Raw genomic sequence first — 24,978 nt, 5'->3', positions numbered from 1 at the left:
AAATGTGAGTTGTGTCGCATGCACAAAAGACCTAGGCAGAGTAGTGACAAGAGATGAGAAGGTGTGTATAGAGGAATTGAACAAGCTGTGAGTAACTTTTCATCTTGCACAGCGGAGATGAGGCGAGCTTGAGAAAGGAGGCAGATGGTCCTCACTCGCAGTTACTGTCCTTCACTATCAGACTGAGACGAAAGGACGAAAGCTGTTCTGTCTCCGTTCGTGTGCGACGCTTCATCCACAGTGATTGGTATCGATGGTTCACAGGATTGCATATTTCCATTCTGGATTGATTAGTTTCATCCCTACTAACATGAGAATCATTTTATCATGAAGTCAAGCATGAAATTCGTGAGATCCAAGTGACAGAAAGGAGCGTTCTGGAAGCTGGGGACAGTCCTAATTATTCAATATTATCGTCCACCTCAATCTGCCCCTCGATATCCGACTCGATAGGGCTATGCTGTGGCAGGATCATATGTGGGATATGCCAGATTTTCTCGTTCGATCTGGCGACCAATGCAGAATCAATATTACGACACTGATAAAAGGAAAGAGACTGCACTGGTCAGCCACACCATCTAGAGGTTTTGCGGGGGACAGACGCAACCTACCTTGAGCGACTTGAGGTTCGTCACCCAATTCAGGCCAATATCAGTCATGCCATCTTCGCGGGTGGTGATATCTCTCGGGTCGACAGTCGATATTCCATCACAATTCTCCAGCCACAGGATTTCGAGATTTTTTCCAGGAACGGCATCCATATCGTCTTGACGTTTCTCTCCTCTCTCGTCAATGGCGCGATCAAGACCACCCAGCCAATTGACAAAGGTCGGCTGGACGGCAGCGCAGGTCCTCAGTTTGAGCACTTTCAGGTTGCGATTCTGCCGGACCAGAATCCGTAGCTGCCACGCGGAGATGCCGGCGCGCTCCAGAGTTAGGCTCCGCAGATTGCAGAGACCACCCATGCTCTTTCCCGGAATCCCGTTCTGGATGAGAGCGGACCAGGCCTCGCTGCCCGGAGCAGGTCGCAACCAGTACGTGTGTGTCAGCGTGTCGGTCCGAACGTATGGATGCTCGAAGCAGAGTGCAAGATGCTGCAGCTTAGGTCCACAGAAGTTCACCAAGGCGTTGGCTCCATGAACTGCCAGGTCATACGCCATGAACCGCAGATCGATCAGAGACCTGCCATACCTGCTGAGCACGCGGACCAGGACGTCGTTCTGTGCCTGGATCGTGCTTTCCAGGGGTTGGCAGGGAGCAGAGTCACGTCCCGGGAACATTGGCGGTTGCTGATGATAGCTTTGTGTTGTCGGCGGCGACGGGCTCCGTGTTGTAGGAGTAGACTGCGGCGAGTCTTTCGAGTCAAACCTATGGTTTTTGTGTTGTGTGTAACGCGGGTGCAAGATGACGGGCGCACAGTGTGCTCTGGGGTTCTTTCCGAGGAACGCGAGAGTGGCGTGGATGCGCTTCTGAAAGACGCCCAGATGTAGCCTTCGCATGCACAGCACATGACATGCAAAGTTCCTTCGAGATGTTGCCCCAAAGGCAATCAATGATGGGAGCGGAAGCTCCGACAGGATCATCAAGAGGACTTCAACGGGCAGCAGATCGAAGCCATTGGCCATGGTGTCATTGCAAGCGAGCGACTAACCCTAAACTTTCAGCAAGGGAGTAGAAGAGTAAAACGTGACTACACGACAAGATGGAACGATGATTGTCTCTGCCGGAATCGAGCGAGGTTATTTCTGTTCTTCTCTGCAACGAGGATTACAGCGTAGAATGTTGTCATGATCACGACGTCATGTTAGGAATGGAAAAGAAGAGAAAAAAAAGGCCGGAAAAAGAAAAAGAAGGCCCGTGAAAAAGCAAACAAGAAATACGAGACAAAGAGACCAGGAGTGCCTGCAAAGCTAATAGGCGCCATACACGCGGTGAGGTTTTACCCAGTGGCAGCACCCCGGAATGCCTGGGATGTGCATTGGTGGCCTGTAGCCATGGCTCTGGGACCATGACTAGCACGTCTGCCACGGGTGCCACGTTAGGGCCTAGGCCCCTTGGGAAGATTTTTGTGGCCCGACGACGGAGCAACTTACGTGTCGGGCATGCCCGCTGTCAAGGTTTTTCCAAGTTAGCTTCAGGGAGGATTCGAGATGCTATCTTCTCTGTCCCGCAGATCAATAGAGTTTCTCCGCGAGGCTTAGTCTCAGCCCTAACCTTACTTACTGGCGAGAAGTTCGGACGTAGACATGTAACTAACTACTACAGTACTATGTATCTCGAATTTCCGGCGAAGCGACGGGGGCCCAACGAATGACGTATGTACAAAGTATGCAAGGTGAGGAATGTACCTATGCACTTATGCAAAGTGAGGAACTGTACTTTTCTGTACTGTACGACTGATTCAACCTGACAATTTTAGTCACGCAGTTGCGCTAGGATAACTGTCTTGCTTCAGTGCTTGTGTTGCTCAATCAACGCACGAAACTACGAGTAATTGATACTGTACGAAGTACGGAGTAAGGTCTCTGCCTTTGTTAACCGGCCAGAGTCAACCAACCCTATTGAATGCAAAGAGTTCTCACGATCCTCAATCGGGCATACCTAGGAAAACTCAGAAACAGGACCAGACTGGAGGGCCACATACCAATGCTCGAAACTTCAAACTTGACAGGGATCAGAAATCAGCCCCAGAGCCTTGGGACCATTCATGGTTCGTTTCCAGAGACATGCTTGTGACCCAATGGTTTGGTCAAGGGGGTCCCAGCCAGAGGATTACCGAGGTCACTAGGTTAAGGCAACAACGGTTGCTGGCACTGCTGGGGGTCCAATTCCCAGCGTCACCGGGGTAATCTATCTGTTGGTGCCGGGAGAAAGTGTTGGGAGATTGCTGGCGGTGAAGTTACTCGTACGAGAATATGGAAAGAATTTGCATGAAAATCCGAGTTGCTTGACTCAATTTGACTTCCGGGAAGAGAAGGTTCCGACTGTCCAATACCTAGTAGCTGATTAGGATGCGTCATAGCGCGGTTGCTAACACTTAGGTAACAGAGGAGCTTTGCCGGAATGGGCTTAGGTAATCGACAAGGGTCCGACACGGCCCTCTAAGACAGAATTGGAAGTTATCGAATGATTTGCGTAATCAATTGGAAAGAGCAACCACGCCAGTTTCACCCGGCTTGATTCTTTCTGCAGGAGCTTCAATCGATGTAGTCAGGTTAATTGAAATGCCTATTCCCTAGTCACCAGTTAGTTGTATCCTGTGGATTGGAAGGGAATACTCGTACTCTCGATTCTCTCTTCCGAGCCACGCATGAGACGGTGATACCCCAATCACGACTCGTTTTGTGACATGCCAGCTGCTTGGCAGAAAATGACTGATTGTCAATCCTTATCCGTCGACAATACGGCAATAATTGTTCGTGCACAGAACTCTTCAACAACTCTCTCCGAGTAAGCTTTCAGAATTGCCCGTTACGCGCTGATGAATTAGTCAGGTATCTTCCTCAAACGGCTCGGACTGTTTTCGCATCATTCTATCTTGAAGTTACTGTATACCTGGTCAATTCCCCGTCAAAGCGATGAAGGCAAAAAGGTAGCTAACCTGTGACAGGTCACTTTTGGTTGCCCCCAGACGACGTCATGATAAATAACGGCCTTTACTGCAAAGAAAATGTCCTCGTTGTGCGTTGTCCCTCGTCCCGTGACTTTCGATAACTGTCTCCTCAAGAACTTCATTTGCATGAGATTCCTATGTACATGGTAGGTGCTTTGCCTAATCCGCTGCCATCCGCGGTCGTGCATGCATGCATTCGCGTTCTCGATGTCATTGGCCCAGGTTTAACTGGCCTGGTCAAACAGTTTGCTTTAACTTTGCACTCGGAAGGTTCGCCCGCTGGCCGTCTTTCTTTCTCTCTCCTCATTCTCCGGCCGGGCGCGGTTGAGAACTGCAATGACCAATAAGCATAGTCGAGCGCATCATGACAGAGACTCCACTCACCCTGCAGAAAGTCGGCAGTGCGCTTACGCATGCGGGTGTGGATGTAGGCCTGGTCATTGTGTAAGCGACACATGCCCACAGTCAATGCAGACAAACACTCACTTTGGACGCCTTGATGTGATAGTGGAAATAGTCCCGGAAGGTTTGAATGTGCGATATGCTGTCGTATCTGCGCTGAGGAGTGAGGTGCCGAGGGAAGAGCACTGCCTCAACGTCAGTGCCGCAATGAAAAGCTCCAGCAGCTTACATACCAAACGTGATGTAACTATACTTTTCATCCCGCGAGCTCTTCAGCCCTGGGATGCCTTCCAATTCCAGGGGCGGATCACTTCGAAATAGCACTTGCGGCGCGTTCTGCAAGTGTTGAACCCGTCTTCGGGCATCGACGAACTCCTGTAATCCCGGTGCCGATTAGCCGTGATTGTACAACCCTTCCTCGAGTAGCTAGACCGCACCTGCAAGAAGACCTTGCCAAAAACGCGGTCTGTCTCATCACGGAAGAGCGTGCTAAAAATAACCGTCACGCGGTCGTGGCTAGCCTTGATGTAGATGGCCTCTTCGTCGCGGTAATGGATCGCCATCACCTGTCCGCCTTCCTTGACGCCTTGCGGCGCAGACTCCGAGGTAAACCGCGCAGCCTCCTCGGACAGCTTGGCGAATTCGTCGAATGCACGCTCGAAGGGCGCAGCCATGACATTGCGCTTTAACAGGGACAGCCGTCGAATCAGATCCTCTTTTCCCTCGTCGTCCGCAGGCAGATTCTCTAGGTCAACCTGCACGGAGAAGTCATACCCGGGCTCAGGGTCGACGATGTATGGCCCGTACTCCCGCTCGAGCACGGCCTGTGCCCCGTACTGCACAAGCTCGCGGAAGCATTTCAGCGCAATGGAGATCAGAATCTTGGTCTTCGACTCAGGAGTGGACACATGGAATGTAACGCCGTCGAAATCCGAGACGATCTGGTCAATCGACACGGGAGGGGCACTGTATGCGAACTGCGATTTAGCTGCTGCCTTTCAATGATACGGCTCCCATATTGAGCAAGGCGGGGTCATAGGTACCCGGAGAACCGCTCCGTTAGGAGGGATTGAATGAGGACGTTGTGATAGTCGAGGAGAAGCATTGCGTCTAATCAGCGTCACGGACGCTGTATTTCCTCCCAACAACGATAGCAGCTGCTTGAGGGGAATGCAGCGTGTTGGCTGCCGGTGGGAGCCGTTCGTCATGGGCGCCAGGTTGCTGCGATAGCTCACCGCCTTTGCGTCGCTGGCAGAAACTGTTGTCCGTAGAGTACTCGATTACATAATCAACTCTGTATCAGTGCCTTATCGATAAAAAATTCATAGAGGAAAAATTGTTGCGATCGCGGTCTGCGGTTCATGGGACTCAAGAGACGGGGGAGACAATGGTCAAATCATATCTGTGAGTACTCCCTCAATGGGGACTACCTGGCTTTAGCGCAGTTCTGATGGAGGCAGGAAATTCGAGCATTCAAAGACCTTCGGCCTCGTCGCATCCGCCTCGTCCAACGCGATCTGGGTCCCAGACGAGGATGACTCCGGGACAAAGCGCAATACCGGTGCCGGGCGGGCCGTTGTAGGCGCCAATGAAGAGGTTCTTTGCTGGGATATCAAAAAGGGAGAACTTCTGCACCGATGGCGAGATTCCGATTGCAAGGCGCAAGTAACGGCGATCGCGCAAAGCAAAACAGATGAAGATGTGTTTGCGGTTGGGTACGATACCAGAAATGCGACTTTCGAAAAAAATGATCGCTTGACTGACTTTATATCCTGCGCAGTTACGGGGACGGGACGATTCGCTTGTGGGACTCGCGAATAGCATCAATCATCGTCTCGTTCAACGGTCACAAGACAGCTGTCACCCAGCTGGCCTTTGATCCTTCCGGCGTCCGGCTTGCCAGCGGTTCTAAAGACACGGATATTATCATCTGGGATTTGCTTTCCGAAGCTGGTCTCTTCAAACTCCGGGGGCATACGGATCAGATCACCTCGTTGCATTTCCTGACACCATCCTCCGAGATCGATGCGAGCGTAGATGGTGTGAGCGAGGAGAAAGGATTCTTGCTTTCTACGGGAAAGGACTCGCTGATCAAAGTGTGGGATCTCGCATCGCGACATTGCATCGAGACGCATGTGGCTCAGAGCAATGGTGAATGTTGGAGCCTGGGTCTCTCGCCCGACCAGAGCGGGTGTATCACAGCTGGCAACGACGGCGAGCTGAAGGTTTGGTCGATCGATGAGCAGGCTATGCAGGAGATTGCAAAGGAGAAGGAAGGATCGGAGAACAAGAAGATCTTGACGGAGCGTGGGACGTTCTACCGGCAGAATAAAGACCGCACAATAGGCGTCAGCTTCCATCCCCGTGCGGACTACATTGGGCTCCATGGCGCCGAGAAGGCCGTGGAAATTTTCAGGGTCCGGTCACAGACAGAAGTGCAAAAGAGCCTAGCTAGGAAACGAAGGAGAAAGAAAGAGAAGGGAGAGAAGGGGCAAGCGGATGGAGAGAAAGCAGATGAAGGAAAAGATATTGACGTGGCATCTGCGCCCATCACAGAGTTCTTTGTGCCGCATGTTGTTGTACGGACCGGGGGGAAGCTGCGATCATTTGCGTGGATGACGAAGAACAGCGGAAGACTACAACTGATGGTTGCGACCACCAACAACGAGATCGAGACCTACAGTGTGGAGGCGGCTGGGAAGAAGAAGTCTAAAACAGAAGACACTGACTACAGCCGTGTTCTGGCCATTGACCTCCCCGGCCATCGCACGGATATCCGCTCGGTGGCGCTCAGTTCCGATGACCGCATGCTGGCCACGGCATCGAACGGGAGCCTGAAGATTTGGAACGTTCGAACGCAAAGTTGTCTGCGCACACTCGACTGCGGCTATGCGCTATGTTCGTCCTTTCTCCCAGGTGACAAGATCGTCGTGGTGGGCAACAAAAACGGCGAGATCGAGGTGTTTGACATCGCATCCTCGACGCTGCTTGACACAATCAAAGCGCACGATGGGCCCGTGTGGACGTTACACGTGCACCCGGACGGCAAGTCCATGGTCACTGGGAGTGCGGACAAGACAGCCAAGTTCTGGAACTTCCAGGTCGTGCAGGAGGAAATCCCAGGCACGAAGCGCACCACTCCGCGTCTGAAATTGGTGCACAGTCGAACGTTGAAGGTGACGGATGATATTCTCAGCATTCGCTTCTCACCCGACGCTCGACTCCTGGCTGTTGCTCTGTTGGACAACACCGTCAAGGTCTTCTTCACCGATACGCTGAAGCTATTCCTCAGCCTCTACGGCCACAAGCTCCCAGTGCTGAACATGGATATCTCGTATGACAGCAAACTCATTGTCACATGCTCGGCGGACAAGACGGTGCGCCTGTGGGGGCTTGACTTTGGCGATTGCCACAAGACGTTCCTCGCACATCAGGATAGCGTCATGGCCGTCGCGTTCGTACCGACAAACAGCGAAGGTAACGGGCACCACTTCTTCAGCGCCAGCAAGGACCGCGTCATCAAATACTGGGACGGGGACAAGTTCGAACAGATTCAAAAGCTGGAGGGTCACCACGGCGAGATCTGGGCGCTCACCATGAGCCACTCGGGCGAGTTCCTGGTCAGTGCCAGCCACGACAAGAGCATCCGGATGTGGATGCAGACCGACGAGCAGCTGTTCCTCGAGGAAGAGCGCGAGAAGGAGCTCGAGGAGCTGTACGAAAGCAACCTGGCCGCGTCATTCGAGGCCGATAATCAGCAGCAGGACGGCGAGAAGGCCGAAGCGGTTGAGGCCGGCAAGCAGACGGCAACAACGCTGATGGCTGGCGAACGGATCATGGAGGCGCTGGACATGGGCATGGAGGACCTGCGAGTTATGCGCGACTGGCGCGCGCTCAAGGCGCGCAACCCCAACGCCGCTCCGCCGCAGCGCAACCCGCTCTATGTCGCCCTGGGCAACATCTCCGCCGAACGACACTTACTGAACGTGGTGCAGAAGATCCCCGCCGCGTCACTCCAGGATGCCCTCCTCGTGCTCCCTTTCTCGAAGCTTCCCGCTCTCTTCACGTTCCTTGACATCTGGGCCAGCCGGCAGTGGGAGGTCCCGTTGACGTGCCGCATCCTCTTCTTCATGCTGAAGACGCACCATCGCCAGATCGTCGCCAGTCGGATGATGCGGCCGATGCTGGACCGCATCCGGTCCACGCTGCGACAAGTGCTGGCGAAGCAAAAGGATGAGATGGGCTTCAACCTCGCCGCACTGCAGTATATTGGCGTCCAGGTGAGGGAGCAGACGACCAAGGACTACGTTGATGAGGAGACCTGGGAGAAACAGCAGGCCGAGAAGCTGTCATCGGGTACGAAGAGAGGGTATATCAGTGTAGCTTGATACCAGCATTTTGTTTGGCTTTTACTATCAGGTGTGGGTTTCTATTTTGTACTCTAGCATGTCTGGGTTGATTTCTGAAACATGAACATGGGTGTACTATCAATAGCAATAGACTGTCAACTCCTGAAAATCTCAAGCTCATCTTACCATCTACCATCGTCCAATAACCAAATAGCAGCCGGACAACCCCAAGCTCAGACCAAAAACGACCTGCCTGCTCGTACAAACAAACAATTAGCCAAACTGCCCCGAAAGAATCAAGCATGTCCAGTATCAGCCCCGGCACAAAAACCCCTTCACGAACGAGAAACAATAAAAAAAGCGGCAATCCCGCATATCCCCATTCTCTTCATCTCAGATGAACCATTATAAGCACCGACGACGAAAGAAGACAGCAATTGGTTGCTTGCTCTTCCCCCATCATGCCTTTTCCGGCTCTTCCTATTGAAACTTTGCGGTTCAATGGTTCTTCATCATTTGATGAACGAATTCGCATTCATTCGACTTATATCTTGCGGTTGATTTCCTCGTATCGTGAAGGGTTATGGCGGTATGGATTCAATCACGCGTGGAACGTACCTTCTGCGGGCGAGTCAGTCCATCGTGTTGATTCACGGTGGACTTCGTAGTGAAGTCGGTTTCAATGAGAAGAAATGGATGTGGAAAAAGAAAAGTTGATCTTCAAGGTAGATCAGGGCTTCTCATTGGCTTTCAGAAGGCGGGTCTGTTCCGTTTATTGAAGTAATGTGATTCGCCGAATCAGTGCTCCGTAAACTACTTAATAAGGTAGGTACCTATTACAAAATCACATAACGGGTCTAGCTTTGTTAGGCAAGAGCAGCCCCAGTGCCTCAGGCCCTCCACAGTCCACGCTAGTCCCTAACGAGGCTAAGGCAAGAGCTGCAATGCTCTTCTCGTAGGCTTTCAGCAAACTTCCAAGTCGCCAGCTCCTAGAGTCATCCTGACAAGTACGTAGTAGGCTGATACAATATTGAATAGAGCGCCGTGTTCAAATGCTACATGGGTATCTAAGCGGAAACAAAACAATAACAGAAAATCCATCAAGACGTAGTCTTTATCGTCCCACAGGCTGAACAACTCCACCACTCGCTCTCCATAAACGCTCCGCAGACATGGCAGACCCATCCCAGGGGTTTCTTCTGCACACTCTGCTCGAGTGCCGTTATGCTCTCAACAGCACTCCTCCGCAGCTTGAGAGTGCGGTCTGCCGCAGCAGTAAGCTCGGAGCCCATACGACTCCTTTTGGGCGGGTTGCGCTTCTTCGACGATTCTTGCTCGACGAGAAGTCTCGAATTAGCTGTGAGTGAGGGAGCAGGACGCTCCGATCCGCATGCGTCGCAGCAGAGGAAGTTTGGTGGGTTCTCCAGGGTACAGATGGGACATGCCCAGACCTTGTCCTCCTCGGAGGAATCCTTGGTGATGGCGGACTCTCGAGGAACTTGATTCTCCGATAATGATCGCGGAGGCGACACGGTTGTCTTGGGTGGCTGTTCTTGAGGCGGAGAGGGCAAGGTCCGTGGCCCAGCCAGGTTCTCCTGCGACGGAGGGATGTACGAAGGACCGTATTGCTCCCGCTCTTCTTGTTGCAGAAGTTCAATGTACGCCTCGATGACGGCTCGTTCATTGGCTTCATCTTCCTCCGCCTTTGTCCGGAACCCGTTACGAGAGGCCTCCTCTGCAAACTTCTCGCCTTCGGCTGTTCCTGAGCCACAACCCTTGGTAACATCGATGCGGCGCTGAGCGGCATCGGCGATGACTTTGCGTATAACGACACCGCGTGGGGTCGGTGCACCCCCAAGTTTCCTTCCTGACCCGGCGGACAGCGCTCGTCGTCGTTCGGCAGCCGCACGAGCCTGGCGCCGAACTTCCTCAATTGGGACCTTTGTGCCTCCGAGCCGTCTTCCTTCCGAGAGGAACAATTCCCCGGTGTATCCCTTCATAATAAGCTCCTCATGTTCCTTTCGAAGTTGGTTCCATAGCGCGTGAAATTCTCTATTATGCGGCCCATGGACAATATGGCACAGCCTAACAGGATTAGGGACCTGAGAAAACCCTCTACACAAACAGACACGAAACTCACTCGTGCAGCATCGTATCAACTACCTGTTCGAGCGGCAGGAACTGCCGTTCATCGCCGGGATACCGCAAGCGGAGACAGATCTTTTGCCCAGAATTAATATTCAACCCGAGCAGGTTCGGGTTGCTTGGAGAGAACTCGGCCAGCGTCCCAACCTTCCAGCTTCGCTGCCGCATGATCGGCTTCACCAGCGAAGCCACCTTGCGCAGCGTGTAGAGGGCCTCGGACTCCCGTGGTCGATGCTTTTCATGTTGATATTCCAGCACGAGAGGGTCGATCTCCCGCATTTTGTCCTGCTCACTGGGCGCCAATACAAAGAGTACTCTTTGAATCTCGAACTAACAGAGTTCAAACAGAGCAAATCTCGGTCATCATCCTTCTTTTAAAATACTCCGTCGTGGCTGGTTCTTTTCTCACGTAGAGGGATCTTGAAATGGCTTTGTAATCGACTCGGAGTTATCAGATGAAGGACGCCGGAATCTCAAGGCATCGAGTGGACACGTCAGCACATCAAATCCGGGGATTCGGCTGGGATAGACAATGGGAACGGCCACAAATGATCGTTAACTTGGCCCTGCCGGCCGCGCAACACAGCCAACCTTCTTGGATATAGTAGTCCTCGAGAAGCCGCATGTCTGCGGTCGCTGCTTGGCCGAAATCTAACCTATGCACGCACAAGCGCGATCGAGCTTTGGCCCAGTAACTAGTAGGCGTTTGGGAGTGGGTCTCGGACTTGGCAGGTCTAATCACGTGATTTCCTTATCTCTGCGGCACGTGGTTTCCAGTTAGTCCGACGAAGTCGTGAAGGCTAGTACTTGTAGTACCTACAGTTTTGAGACATCATCCGCGGCATCTGCCTGATGTACCTGGAAGATTCACGCAGCGCTAGGCAGCAGAAAGCTTGTCAATTGAGCTATCAAAAACAACCAGACCAGACAATACGGAGTACCACTTAGTTACCCAAGCTTCCACGTCAGCTCTTGAACCCCCTTGGCTCTCCTCTGAGCAGCGAACCCTTTTCTGCAGATTCAAACGGGTCAACCACTCGTGTTCACGAATTCTCCTTTCTCGTTGGGGACAACTTGCACGCGCAATCAGCCCAAGATGCTTCGTGTATTGGTTTTCGATACAATCACCTCCTCGTGGTCAAGACCGTCAGGCCGATATTCGATTCCTCGAGTCCTTCCTGAGCAGCAACGTAGGTCTCCCAGTTCTGACCTGGAGCTAATATCGCAGTCCATCATTGAGTAGCATCTTATCAACGTCGCCAATGTCTACCGCAGTAATGTCTTGTTCAGAGGGGCCCGCACCGTCGTTACTCTCTGCTTGGTTTCCTGTGTACTCCGTACGGAAGCACTGTAGCGACGATCATGGGATGAGCCAATCGTGCTGAGCAAAAAAAGATCTATGCTACTACAAACACATAAGGACGCTTATCCTCGGTGTCAAACAGTCAAACCATTCCTGAACGCTATGGTCCGATTCAGTAGACAGTGATTGGTGTAGATCTGGTTTGAATTGCTTCTCCAGTGGAGGTATTGAGGGACCCTGCGATGTTCTCCAAATTGAAGTTCCAGTACCAACGTCTTTTTTTCAGGTCTACTCCGTAGACCATCTGGAAAGTATGAGTGGTATGGAAGTGTTTCTTGAACACTATCAAAACCAGTCCGAGGCAGCTTGGGTTCATTAAGGGCTTACGGATGAGGCTTCCTCATATGCGAAATCCATATTCGTACACAGTCCAACGTTTGTCCTCGCTAGAACAAACCGACTTCTCCTGATGCTTGAGAATATAAGATCGATGGAAGTTCGAGAAGTTCTAAGGTGCATCAGAACCTCACAAATCAATCGCACTGCGTCAAGTGTGGATCAACAGGTACGCGCTTGGCGCCAAGAACATCCCACCCATGGTCTCAGATCACGTGAGTCCATATCGATAAGTCTGCGCTGTCATCGTTATCGCATGGATTCGACGATGAAATCTTCAGATCGTCTTCGAAACCACCTGACCCTGCTGTTAGGTTCACTCTGACAGCCCATCATGACGAGCGACGATCAGTTCTTTTTGGACTATGTGAGTGCACAACTGAGCCCCTCTGAATATTACTGACGAATCTTTTCCCAGCTTGCCTTGATTCCCAATGACGTAAGGAGATACTCGGCCCAGGTAGCAGAGGCCATCGACCGGCACGTCGATCATGCGGCGAACACCATCCGTGACGCCTTATCGCAGTACTTCCCGTCAATCATACACGGTCCGTCGAGGCATATTCAGAAATTTACTCCCCCTCCGCCGCGATCCCTGCCAGAGCGGGTGTACGACTGGACCCTCCGGCATCGTGCATGGACGGCGGCCATCGTCGCGTTTTTCGGTACCGGAGGGCTTCTGCTATTAGGCAGCAAGGCTTTGAACGGCAAGAAACGAAGAGTCAAGAGAGCAGGGAATGGTGCTCGGAAGGAGATAGTTGGTATGTGTCGTTTGGGTTATGTCGTGTGCATACCATGCTAAGCGGGTTGCATAGTCATCGCCGGGTCCCCTCTCGAGCCGATGACAAGATCAATTGCTGGAGATCTCGAACGCCGTGGGTATATTGTTTATGTCGTCGTGCAGTCCACCGAAGAGCAACAGGTGGTTGAGACAGAGAATCGGTCAGATATCCGGGCTCTGTATATTGATATCGCAGAGGTATGTTCTTATTTGCCCACATCTCCAGCGCTGCTTACTGATGACTGTATCTTGAAGACGCCCCCGACTCCCTCAGAGATTCATCCCTCGCTGCAGGGCATATACTCGCTCATCACGCAACCCCAACATCCTTATCCCGGAGTTCCGCCTCATGTATGCCAGCTCAGCGGCCTAATTATTCTTCCGTCGTTGGATTATCCTACAGGCCCTGTACCCACAATCCCAGCGTCCAGCTGGGCCGATGCGATCAATACTCGCATTCTCTCTCCCATCGTCATCACGCAGATGTTCATGCCCCTCCTCACCCATCGAAATAATCGCAGTACCATCCTTTTCCTCTACCCATCGATTTCGTCATCGCTCTCTGCACCGTACGCGGCTCCCGAAGTGACAGCAGCCCGGGCTCTTTCCGGATTCGCTACGAGCTTAAGACAGGAGCTCCGGCTACTCCAGCCGTCGAATGGCACATCATGTAACATCGACGTGGTGGAATTGAGACTCGGTAATGTCGATCTGGGCCCACAGTATCGGCCATCGCATGGCCGAGTGCCGGGCACTGATGTCCTGGCATGGAGTCCGCAGCAGCGGGCCTTGTACGGGCCGTCTTACCTGTCGAGCATTGAGCAGAGACCCGTCGCGTCTAAAGGGCCCGGCGCCATTCAAGGCACGCCCGCGCGCGATTCTGCACCATGCCATCTTCGATTGCCTGGCACCAGCAGAGAAGTCTCTATTTGGAGGGACCAAACGCAAGAAGCCTGTGGTCTATGTCGGCCGCGGAGCTCGTACTTATGGGATCATTGGGGATTGGCTTCCCTCCACGTTGGTTGGGTGGATGCTGGGGTATCGAAGTTCTTTAGTTTGGAATGACAATGGACACGGCAGTGAGACGGGGTGGGAGAAGGTCTGATGATGTCCGCCTCAGTTCGATTCAGTGTTGAGTGGTGGTGTTTCTTGCTCTCCTCTCCGACTTGCATCATGTCTCCTTTTCCACATCCTAGACATGACTCCATAGCAATGCAATAATAAAGAGCCTCATTTGGCATTATTGGATCCCTGCTCAAGTAACCCATATTATTGTCTGCATGACTGCATAGTCTACCCAACTCTTCTCCGCTCAATGCAAGGGACGGTGCAGGAACCCGTGCCAGGCAGGTGGACCGGTGTGCATGTATCAAAACTGGCTTCTCTGTGACGTTACTGCATCAACATTCCCCTTTGGACCAAATAACCGCTGCAATGCAGATACATAGTATATTTTTTGTTTTTTTTTTTTTTCCCTTCAGAACTCTGAAAAGAAGAGACGGTTTCTTTTCTTGGATGATCAGAAATAGAATGCACGCAAAGACCAATCGTAATCAATCCCGTGGTGTTTCACTCTCTAACTTTACTATATACGGTAAAGTCGTACCATTGTCGGTAATTCCATTACATACACTTACATACCACCTGTATACTATGGATATGGATTCTCCCTCAACGGGCCAAACTTGGACGGCCAAAGTGCGTCGAGTGTTGGTGAAAATGCAATCAACTGCGGCTTTTCATGCTGTGACGCAACATGCCCCAAATGCGAGCTGGAATCACATTCAACTTTTCATTGGTCTCGGTTGGCATAACCCCCTGGATTGGCCCCTGAGATGGAGATGGGAGAGGCTGCAACCCGCGTGGAGCTGCGACTCCCCATTGGTCAATCGAGTTCGGCCCGAGGGATTATGTAATCAGTCATCCCCTGATTGAGTAAATTTGGGCTCGCATATACTCATATTGGCGGCGGTCCGGGGTTTCTTGAGAAGGATCAGAACTCTCTTCCGTCGCAATCTGGCGCCAGGCCGGAGGGTTGATCGATTAATCCATGCAATTCCCAGATCTCGGTTGAGCTACGACTTGGTTTTCGCGGCCTCCCGATTCAGAATCGCCAACAACCGTCGCTTGAACGCCGCCGCTTGCACTTCGCTGGGCTCTATTTCGCGCTCGTTTTGATTCATTTGGTTCTCTCTTTATTTTTTTTTTTTTTTTGTTAAATTCGACGAAACCCAGTCGTTCGTTTTCTAGTATTTCTTTTTTTGGTTTGATCAACAGTTTGCTTTACGCGCCGAGTATGCTGTGCTGAAGTTCGGAAAGCTGAGCGCCGCCATTGTTTTGGGCTGAAAGAAATCCGACGCTGCACCTCGATCTCCGCTCTCGCGCGCTGGTCAAATAACATCCGCCCACGATCCGGTCATTGCTGCGATTCCTCTCCCAATGCTGACGGTTCTTGACGGGGCGTGCTTGCTTCCACCTCCGCCTCGTCGATCGCTGTGACCCGGCTATAACCCCGCATTGCCTCAAAAGCGGTACTGACTTTATCATCTTTGGGCCTGAAAACGCAAGCGATCATGGCGGGTCAGTCCTCGGGTCTGGATGTTCAGACCCAGTCCGGCAGGACGACCCCGCGGGTCGGCCGGGGGCAACCATCCCCGCGGATCGAGCACTATGACGGCGAAATTCCTCCCGCCCTGTCCCCGCTCGATGCATTTGCGGCTCAGGGTCGACTCCTCGCCCGCCAGCTCGACCAGTCAATGCAAGGGGACCGCCGAATGAGCCGGCTGCCGCCCCAAAGCGTGGCCAGGTCTCTTTCGCAGCCGCGGAATGGCTACTACTATATGCGGAGACGCGGGCACAGTCCTGATCCGGGATGCAACCTGGCTGTGGAGGAGCCCAAGGTCCGACCTCAGTCCCAGCATCCGAGACTGAGTGGGCTGTCATTGTCGCCGGGGGAAAATGAGGATGGGAACGGAGATTCGCCGGCGACGCAGCAACCGCCGGTGTCCGAAAAATCAAACGACTACGGGTTCCGGCGGACAGAGTCGCCCGAGCAAGATCCTACGATTCGAAGCGAACGGGACAGCAGGTTCCGCAATGCGGACGATGTTCCCCTGAGAAGCGCGTCTCGTCAATCTGTGTCCCGTCAATCGTCGGCCGACTCCGCGCCGCCTCAGATCTCCACGACGCTCGCTCCTTCGGCGTCGTCGGCTCCGCGGTCGTCCCCGATCCCCAAGCCCATGCACCCTGAAAGTTCCGATGATGACTATACCAGCTCCACTGCCGGTTCTACCTTTTCCAAATCGCGGAAGATGTCGTCCAGTAGCGGCGTCTCCATGCCCATGTCGCCGATGGTACGGTCGACTCCCCGCTCGCCGTCGATTAGTTCCGAGGCGTCGAATTCGGCGCATTTGTCCCGTCCGTCGCTCAACTTTTCACGGCCGCTCAATCGATCGAGCACGAGTTTGTCAGCACCATCGCCGGTGATCTCACACGACGTGTCACCGCCCAACAATTCGTCCACGTCTAATGGGATTCAGCGGGAGCATAAGCCCATGCCGATCACAGTGCCAGAGCCGGAGAAATCCGCATCGCTGGACGAGGATAACCTGTCGTCGGCAGTCTCCAGCTCGTATGTTTATTCCACATACCGTCTTCCTCGGGGTCGCAAATTGTCCCGGAACTCGATCATCTTTGCTGGGTTGCAGACCCCCCATTTCGAATGGTCGGAGCCACTTTTCGAGGCCGCTTCAACCATCAATTCACCCACCACGCCTCGTCCGGAAACGCCCAAGGAGCCTCCACGTTCGCCCCTTCCGGAACCTCCAAAATCGGCGGTACCGCGACTGGGCGATGGGGAGTCATCGGCGCGGGATGAGGAAGCGCCGAGTCTCTCCCATCGGCAATCCTTTGACCACCTTCCTAGCCGGGAGGACAGTCTCAAAGTTCGGCCGGGCATCCAGCGGTCGTACAGCGAGAGGGATGCTGAGGATGCCAAGTCGACGTCGGCGGATTCAAACAGTACGGTGCGGCCTTCGAATGATCTGCGACCTCCTGCTTCGAATGACCGACCAACCACGGGGTCCTCTGTGGGGGGCATGACGGTGGAAGAGCATGTCGAGAAGGGGATCGAGTGTCATGAGAAGGGCGCGCTGCAGGAGTCGACGTATCATCTCCGCATCGCAGCGAAGCACAACCATCCGACGGGCATGCTGCTCTACGCATTGGCCTGCCGGCATGGCTGGGGCATGAAGCCCAACCAACGGGAAGGCGTCCAGTGGCTCCGCAAGGCAGTGGACTCGGCCGGATTGGAGCTGGGTGACGGGAATGAGGAGACGACGTCGGGCAAAGATGCCGCAGAGATCCGAGCCCGTCGCGCCCAATTTGCCCTGGCCCTGTATGAGCTAGGCGTAAGCCATCTCAACGGATGGGGGATTGAACAGGACAAGGCCCTGGCGCTGCGATGCTTCGAGATTGCCGGGCGGTGGGGTGATGCCGATGCTCTTGCGGAGGCTGGGTATTGCTATGCCGAGGGCGTTGGTTGTAAGAAGGACCTCAAGAAGGCGGCCAAGTACTATCGGATGGCTGCGGCAAAAGGCATCAGCATGGTTGGGAATAGTTGGTACGGTTCCCACCAATCTCGGATTCCTTTTTGACTTGCACTGACTGGTTGCAGGATCTACAAAGACAAGTACATGTCGGACGACGAGTCCAACCCACCTCGTGGTCGCCAGACGACCACGCCGGAGAAGAAACCTCGCAGCAAGTCTCGGACTCGCAGCATTTTTGGACGGAGAAAATAGGTTGATTTCTCTTTCGTGTTATCCGGCATGCGAGAAGAGCGGTTGTTCTATCTATTCTGCCGACCCGAGATGGTCGCGTGTGTACAGGTTGTGGACAGGCTGTGTTCCTCTGGCAATTTGATTCGAGGCGTGGTGCCCTTGCATATGGAGCCGTGGACACGGTGGTTCATTTCCTTCACTTCTCTTCTTTGCAGTTTGTTTCTTTTTGATTTGTTTCTATGACTTCAGCAGCGGAGCTCTGAGCCGATTTTGATTTTGATTTCGATCCCTTTTGTTGCGTTCTTTTCTCTGCCGGCCACTGATGATGTTCCTGGGTGTATCCGACCGGTTTTGGATACTTTTTTTTTCTATCTTCGATACCCTTTTTCTTTTCTGATTCCATTCTTGACCGAGCTCCGCTGTGATTTTCTTTTCTTCTTCTTCTTCTCTTCGCAGGATGGTCCTGTTTGTTCGATTTTGCGCCTAGGCGCTTCCATTCGTTTGCTCTGCCGGGTCTGATATGTCCGATTTTGTATACATATGTCTTCGATAGCGCGCACAAAAAAGAACGTTGGTAAGGTATTTTTCATATCGGATTGATATTGAGAACTTGTTTTGCAGGATCTGTAGTAAGCCACGTTGGACTTGCAGATGTCATCCAAACCATTCGTACGACATGCATGGTTCATGCAGATGTGAATTCAGGATTCAACCTCGGCAGACCTTGACGCCTCAATTCAATTGACTGACAGTCGAGTTTCAAGATTAGGTAGGTTAGGTAGGCATCGGAAATTCAGACCAACCTGGAGGTTCGTATGTACTGTACGGTACTCCGTACTGTACTGTACATGTAAGTACCCGTACCGGAAGCCCCGGAACCCTTCTCGACCGAGCCAACTGCATCATATAAAGGAACCTCAAACAGATGACCGACGATATGAGTATTTACCAAACGGCAACAAAGACCAAACCCCGTAAAATTCCCGATGCGATCGCGTCCAATCAGGGACTGATCTTGGCCAAGAAAATCCAGTCGGACCGCCGCAGGGTCGCATGTGGAGTATGGATCTGCGGGGGAAGGAACTTGAACGCGGAGAAGCTTAGCCGCAAAGGGAAGGTGGACAAATCCTACTCTGAACCTTTTTTTTTCTTTTTTTTTCGCGCAGACATACGTAGGGTGGCAAGAAGAGTTCAAGGAAGATTTTATCGCATCATTCAAACTATCAAAAGATAAAAGGAAGCATTGAAAATAACTTGTTTGACCGGGATCGCCAAGGAAGTAACTAACCTAAGGGTTAAGTAACTAGTAAGTAGAGCTTGTTTCTGAACCACTACTAGTTAGCAGCACTCCGCTTCCTTTGGCTGCGCAAAGTACCACTGGTGGCTCTCTAGTCCTAGGTTCATCGATGCATCTGGACGCCATTCATTCATGTGATTGTCCGAGTTATAACATTGTCCAGATTTTTGGGGATCTTGCCTCGGGTGAGATTCGTCTTTTTTCTCTCCCTCTTTTTTATCCCCTCCATCTGCTCGATGCGGCGGTTGGATATTCCTTCGTGACTACTTTGATATATATATCCTAGGTAATGTACGCAACGATGATCTGTGCACCTCATATCAGATTTGTCAGTGCTAATCATACAGAAAGAAAAAAATATCGCCAAAACCATGTCCGATACAAAACCCGAAACGCAGAATGCGGACACCATCACTGGCGGCGCGAGCTTTGGCTCTCGCGTCAAGGCCCATTTTCGCAAGTGGTGGTGGATATATGTGATTGTGTTTATCATTGTCGTGTTGGTGGTGGTTCTTCCTGTGTAAGCTCCCTTTCTTCCTACAAGAGTTATATATATATCTCTAATCTTGGAATTGCTAGGGTTTACGTGGGCTACCCCCGCATCGCCCAACACGACGTCAATGAATCCTCTCTCGAAGTCATCTCGCTCTCCTTCACCAACCCACGCCCCAACGCCGTGCACGCGAACCAGACCCAGCGCCTGACCAACAAATCCAAGTACCATCCCAAGATCTACTCCTTCAACAACACCATCTCGCTGCTGACCGGGGAGGACGATTCGCCGAACCCGGAGCCCATCACCTGGGCCATTGTGCCCGAGTTCCAAGCGAATGATGGCGAGCTCATCATCGTGGACACGGATCTGCAGCTGGATAACATCGATGCCGCGACCAAGTTCACCGGGACGGCGCTCAGCCAGGATGAGTTCCAGCTGAGACTGTATGGGAAGCCGGATTTGAAGCAAGGGGGGTTGCCCAAGATCAATGTTGAGTTCAATAAGACGGCTACTATCAAGGGTATGTCTTGATTACCTTTTCCCTGCAAACAAACAAAAAGAGGATACAACGCTGATTGATGGGTTAGGGCTCAACGGCCTCCAAGGCCTGGAAATCCGCGACGTCAACATCATGATTGTCCCGGATGATGAGGGGAATAACATGAATGGCAGTGTTGTGATTCCCAACCCGGGACATTTGACCATTGAAATGGTACATCCTCCTTCATCAATAAAGGAGAAGAAAAAAAAAAAAGAAATACTAACGAATCAACAGGGAAATGTCACCCTCGACGTCTCCGTCGACGGTCATCACATCGGCCAGTCCTTCCTGCGCGACCTCGTCATCCGTCCCGGAGAGAACATCGTGCCGTTGACCTCGGCCATGAACCAGACGTACGTCATCGGGCTGCTGTCCGGCGACGACGCTCCGTACCGAGACGGCGTACTGCCGTTGGAGATCAGGGGCAACCGTAGCGAGTACAACGGGGAGGTGATCCCGTACTATACCCGTGCGCTTGCGGCGACGACCTTGCACACGAGCTTGAATCTGACAGAGCCGTTGGAGAAGTCTGGGTTGGCGGACTTGTTGCTGGGAGGGGGTGATGATGGGAACTAATGTATTTCGAGTGATATGTCTATGGTCATGTAATTATCTTCTTCCAATCTGTTTATAATGGTACTTCGTCTTGGACATAGGAATCGACTTGACTGATGTATTCATCGATAATAATGCTAATCAAACATCCACCCACCTATTGCTTTTTTTTTCTTCTCTTTCTCTTCAATCATAATAATAATAAATGCATCTCCCCGTCAGGAATACAAGGATATCACATATCATGCAACGTTCGATACCCCGTCTCGATCAAACTCTGCATCCCACGCTTATCCGCCGCAATATGCCAATAAAACAGCCCCCCCAATCCCAAACTCGACGCAAACTTGGCCTTTTGCTCGACGGTCCGCGGCGTGTCATACGAGACAAACCCACCATCCCCACCGACGCAGTACGCCGCTACGACGGCGCCGTCGTGCGCTTCCCGCGCCCCGGGACGTGGTAAGTCGCGGTAGTCGAAGACGCCGTCTTCGCCTCCCGCCGCCGTGTAGGGTTGATCGACGTCCGTGGCGCCGAGGAAGGAACGGCCGTAGACGGGGATTCCGAGGAGGAGTTTGCGCGGGAGAACGCCCTGGGAGAGGAAGTAGGTCATGGCGGAGTGGCAGGAGATGGGATCCCCGGAATGAGATGATGATGAACCGGGGGCGGCTCCGGAAGGGTCCGTGGCGGCGTCGGAGTTGTCGTCGGTAGTGGTGGTGGTGGTGGTGGTGGTGGTGTTGGGGGAGTGCGCGGCATCGTCAATGCCCCCGTCGTCCGCGTTATCATCATCATCATTGACTGTTGTTGATGATGGGAGCTGCGGAGGGGAGAGTAGCTGGGATTGGTGGCCTGTCCGTGATCCCCATGGCCCGGAGAAGTCGTAGCACATGACCAGGATCAGATCGACGTATTGCTGCACCAGGGACAGGTTGATGTACCGTAGGGCCCATTCGCCGGCCGGAAGCGCCGTCGTGATGATATACTCGGGTGAGGGCAGCGCTGCGCGCAGTCGCGACAGCAGGAAGAGGTAGTCCTGGCCTTGCTGAGCGTCCGAAGGGTGTTCCCAGTCCACTATCGCTCGGCGATCGACTTAGCTATTGCTTTTGCTACTTTAATCATTTTTCTTTTCTTTTGGAGGGGTCCTTTCTCTATGGTTGTTGTGTTTCGGATGTACGGAGTAGACTTACCGTCAATCCCATCCAGTTGATACTCATCCACCAACGCCCGGGCTGTCCGGGCAAAGGTCTCCACGGCCTGTGGCTTGCGTGCGACTCGGGCAAAGTTCTCGCTCCCTTTGCCGCCGCCGCCGACAGACAGAATTACCTTGAGCTCCGAGTACTGTCGCTTCAACTGGGTGAATGCGCGCAGACAGCCCTCGGTGCCGTCAACGGGCATTTGCGCGTCTGCCCATTCATCGCTCAGCTATAGTATCGGTCAGCATTCATTCTTACATATTATATAGAGCCAACCTACGTAGACTTCGCCAGTGTCTTTGACCCTATTACATTAGATACCGTCAACATTCAATTCAACAAACGAGAAAAGGGAGATAAAAAAATACCAAGTAAACGCATAAAACACATGCGACACAAAACCGAGTCTCAGCGATGACGGCGGCTGCTTTCGATAAATCCGCCAATTGGGATAATACGCGGCATTGGCGAAAATGGGGATCTCACGCGGCGCGGGGGGAAACACGGTTGGGGTCGCCAGCTTTCCTGCTGCTCCGGCTCCCACTGTTCCTCCACCTACAACGGGCGATGTGGGTGATACTGCCCATGGTTCCGAGGAGAGGGAGGAAGACGAGGGCATGACGGAGAACATGGGTGGCGATGGTGTGCCGGGCTCGTCGTTGTCACTACTCCACGCGATCCACGATGATGGTCGATTCTCGTCGTCCGCGATCTTCTTTTCTGCGGAACTGTCGTCATGGATGGGATTGTGGAGTGGGGGAGAGAGGAAGAGTAAAATTATCAATAACTAAAGAGAAGATCAAAGACGATCTCGTCTTATTCGGTTGCTGGAAACCGACGTCGCGAAGGTTGTGAGAAATCTCGTGACGGGAGAATGGGAGGAATCCAAAGCAAAGGCTCAATGATCTTTTCATACAATAATGTCCCATACAGTAACTCCGTTCCAGTACAGAATTAGGTTAGCCAGGCTTATCCTCCGTGCTCCGTCCAATTCAAGAGTTCTCCGCAGTGGCGCCGAGTCTGGATCTGCCGCGTAAAGAAAAAATTTTATTTAGAAAAGACGAAGCAAGTCTCACCGAAAATCCTGCAGATCGTGCCCACTCGTTCGACATTCCTGGTCTGGGGTTCTGCGCCGAATCGCTGCTGACGGACTGAGTCTTGACCATCACATTCGGCGCAAATATCGCATACATGCTACATTACTCTGCTCATGCACTCCTGCTCCTCCCTAACCGCTGCACCCCAAACTTTGCCGGCCAGGGAGACGGTCACGAGGCGTTCTCGAGATTTTCACCGGGGCCTGAACGCACTCAGCTGCTTTGGGAATAGACCATCTGCAAGGGTAAGCCTAAGTGTCGTCGTTGGCCGAGCTAAAATGCAAAGACCCTGCCATACCTTTCGCTCGCTGTCGACCACCACGGCTTTAACCGTGGAAAATCCTGCTGATTTCGCGTTTCGAACGAATTCTTCACACGAGTCTCGTCTTGTACATGCTAAACTTCCCCAGAGAATCATGGGAATTTCTCGAGTCTTTCGCCCTCTGACTTGGACTGTGCGAAGGAGGAGTGGGCCTTGCAGCCATGACTTGCAGTAGGTAGGCCACGACCGGTGGAAGAGTCTAACCTGATAAGGTTATGCTCTGCTTATGTAATGGCTCACGGGCCTCTCGGGGCTGGATCGGGGCTGGACCCGACGGCCCGCCGTGCAAAAACAAAAAAAGGGCATCCAAAACCCATGGTTCTGGAAAACCCTTCTTTGTTATCAAGGACTGAGGACTCTATCACGTCATCGCGACCATATCTCTGGGAATCATAGAGTTGAAATCAGAACCGTCGAGGTCCGAGGATTGAGGGAGTTTCTCCACGCGAGAAAAAAAGACTTCAGCCGTGTCCCAAAGCGCCAAGACGCTAGAAGCTCGCATCTTTGCATTTTCGTCTCCATGGGCGGCTGGGAAATCAGCGAAAAGCCGAAGAGAATCCTCGAGTCAGAAAAGAGAAAGGAAAAAAAAAAAAAAGGAAATCCTTGCCATTTTCATCAGCGATTCGACGCCTTTGCCTGGCCGGCTTTGGCCAGACGGCAGACGCACCCCGCATTTGAAGTGACACGTCGGATGCACCACTGATGCACAACCGCTCCATTACCACTTTGCATTTGCTGTTCCTGGAACTTTAATCGCGTCCGGGGTTCGGGATTACGTGTGTTGGTTGTTGGGCTTACTGTGTGGTGTACCGTCTGCGCTGGATCATGGAACTGCATGGTCGAGTATGTATGTACAGATATCTCGTAGAGGATCAATGATGCAAGAAACCATGGATTTACTGGACAGCAGGAAGTATTGGCGAGAACCACTCCGTGGCAATCGCATGGCAGTTGGAGTGTGACACTTGACACTGCAAGCAGCCAGTTCATCTTGTTCCTTCGATCGGGTGGGACTCGTGGAAACCACCAGGCACAGTCCTCGTATGTATCAGTTGTACACCGCCTGAACTGATACCAAGGAGGGAAAGTCACCACGTGAGCAATTCCCATGGCGGTCTGCTCCTCGATGATGGCGAGGAACCGGGGCAAGCTATTCTAGACTTGCCAGGGAACGGCATTCATGTCCAAGTTTAATGCACCCTGATTCGTATACGGAGTACTCCGTACTTGGAGCCTGAAGTGGCAGTATGGACTCGTATGATTGGGATGTTTCCCGCGAATCATCCTTGCAACGACAAGAGACAATATTCGAGACAGAAAATGGCGACGACTGTCACAATCGCGGACGGATTGAAATCCGACCACAGAAATAGCAATGTGTCTATTGAGGTCGTGGGGGCCATTCAGGACATGTAACGCTCAAGACAAACTGAACTGAGCTCACGCAACCTGAACCTGCTCAGCTGTGGCAAGCACCACAACGCTCGAGAAATGTCGTCGGGCACCACGCGAATGCAAGGATCATAATTGAGTCCCAACTCCTAACCTATCGGATGATTCCGTTGCTTAACCGGATCAAGATTCGTCCAAGAAACCTCGGGCAATTTAGTTCGTGTATGGCTTGAAGCTGGTCCGGTCACACGGCGTGTCATTCGCAGGGTAAAGGAACTTTCGATGCAGTTCGACGAGGAAATAACGGGAATTGAA

The 24,978-nt window shown here is 52.5% G+C and overlaps 10 protein-coding genes across 10 annotated transcripts; 4 read left to right on the top strand and 6 right to left on the bottom strand.

Annotated features, from left to right (window-relative positions):
• Positions 1-400: 400 nt before the first annotated feature.
• Positions 401-1,625, bottom strand: VTN31DRAFT_3410 (uncharacterized protein; the record flags this gene model as incomplete). The annotated part of the gene is made up of 2 exons (XM_069403687.1): positions 401-556; positions 612-1,625. The coding sequence occupies 2 exons, from the start codon at positions 1,623-1,625 to the stop codon at positions 401-403; spliced, it is 1,170 nt and encodes a 389-aa protein (XP_069262843.1).
• Positions 1,626-3,528: 1,903 nt separating this feature from the next.
• Positions 3,529-3,801, bottom strand: VTN31DRAFT_3409 (uncharacterized protein; the record flags this gene model as incomplete). The annotated part of the gene is made up of 2 exons (XM_069403685.1): positions 3,529-3,547; positions 3,602-3,801. The coding sequence occupies 2 exons, from the start codon at positions 3,799-3,801 to the stop codon at positions 3,529-3,531; spliced, it is 219 nt and encodes a 72-aa protein (XP_069262842.1).
• A 63-nt stretch (positions 3,802-3,864) lies between these two features.
• On the bottom strand, positions 3,865-5,120 carry VTN31DRAFT_3408 (uncharacterized protein; the record flags this gene model as incomplete). The annotated part of the gene is made up of 6 exons (XM_069403684.1): positions 3,865-3,944; positions 3,998-4,046; positions 4,100-4,200; positions 4,249-4,390; positions 4,453-4,981; positions 5,059-5,120. 6 exons carry the CDS (start codon positions 5,118-5,120, stop codon positions 3,865-3,867), a joined length of 963 nt encoding a protein of 320 aa, XP_069262841.1.
• Positions 5,121-5,402: 282 nt separating this feature from the next.
• On the top strand, positions 5,403-8,403 carry VTN31DRAFT_3407 (uncharacterized protein; the record flags this gene model as incomplete). The annotated part of the gene is made up of 3 exons (XM_069403683.1): positions 5,403-5,419; positions 5,476-5,730; positions 5,796-8,403. The coding sequence occupies 3 exons, from the start codon at positions 5,403-5,405 to the stop codon at positions 8,401-8,403; spliced, it is 2,880 nt and encodes a 959-aa protein (XP_069262840.1).
• Positions 8,404-9,464: 1,061 nt separating this feature from the next.
• Positions 9,465-10,788, bottom strand: VTN31DRAFT_3406 (uncharacterized protein; the record flags this gene model as incomplete). Its single annotated transcript, XM_069403682.1, has 2 exons — positions 9,465-10,449; positions 10,505-10,788. The coding sequence occupies 2 exons, from the start codon at positions 10,786-10,788 to the stop codon at positions 9,465-9,467; spliced, it is 1,269 nt and encodes a 422-aa protein (XP_069262839.1).
• A 3,635-nt stretch (positions 10,789-14,423) lies between these two features.
• On the top strand, positions 14,424-14,924 carry VTN31DRAFT_3405 (uncharacterized protein; the record flags this gene model as incomplete). The annotated part of the gene is made up of 1 exon (XM_069403681.1): positions 14,424-14,924. One exon carries the CDS (start codon positions 14,424-14,426, stop codon positions 14,922-14,924), a length of 501 nt encoding a protein of 166 aa, XP_069262838.1.
• Positions 14,925-15,562: 638 nt separating this feature from the next.
• VTN31DRAFT_3404 (uncharacterized protein) lies at positions 15,563-17,791 on the top strand (the record flags this gene model as incomplete). The annotated part of the gene is made up of 2 exons (XM_069403680.1): positions 15,563-17,610; positions 17,665-17,791. 2 exons carry the CDS (start codon positions 15,563-15,565, stop codon positions 17,789-17,791), a joined length of 2,175 nt encoding a protein of 724 aa, XP_069262837.1.
• Positions 17,792-19,438: 1,647 nt separating this feature from the next.
• On the top strand, positions 19,439-20,680 carry VTN31DRAFT_3403 (uncharacterized protein; the record flags this gene model as incomplete). Its single annotated transcript, XM_069403679.1, has 4 exons — positions 19,439-19,587; positions 19,647-20,083; positions 20,151-20,275; positions 20,339-20,680. The coding sequence occupies 4 exons, from the start codon at positions 19,439-19,441 to the stop codon at positions 20,678-20,680; spliced, it is 1,053 nt and encodes a 350-aa protein (XP_069262836.1).
• A 214-nt stretch (positions 20,681-20,894) lies between these two features.
• On the bottom strand, positions 20,895-22,471 carry VTN31DRAFT_3402 (uncharacterized protein; the record flags this gene model as incomplete). Its single annotated transcript, XM_069403678.1, has 4 exons — positions 20,895-21,730; positions 21,847-22,081; positions 22,133-22,157; positions 22,221-22,471. The coding sequence occupies 4 exons, from the start codon at positions 22,469-22,471 to the stop codon at positions 20,895-20,897; spliced, it is 1,347 nt and encodes a 448-aa protein (XP_069262835.1).
• Positions 22,472-23,886: 1,415 nt separating this feature from the next.
• On the bottom strand, positions 23,887-24,381 carry VTN31DRAFT_3401 (uncharacterized protein; the record flags this gene model as incomplete). The annotated part of the gene is made up of 1 exon (XM_069403677.1): positions 23,887-24,381. The coding sequence occupies one exon, from the start codon at positions 24,379-24,381 to the stop codon at positions 23,887-23,889; it is 495 nt and encodes a 164-aa protein (XP_069262834.1).
• Positions 24,382-24,978: the final 597 nt, after the last annotated feature.

This window comes from Thermomyces dupontii, assembly GCF_041956625.1.
Source record: "Thermomyces dupontii strain NRRL 2155 unplaced genomic scaffold VTN31scaffold_2, whole genome shotgun sequence".
Lineage (NCBI taxonomy): Eukaryota > Fungi > Ascomycota > Eurotiomycetes > Eurotiales > Trichocomaceae > Thermomyces > Thermomyces dupontii.
This window is presented reverse-complemented; position numbering and strand designations above follow the sequence as displayed.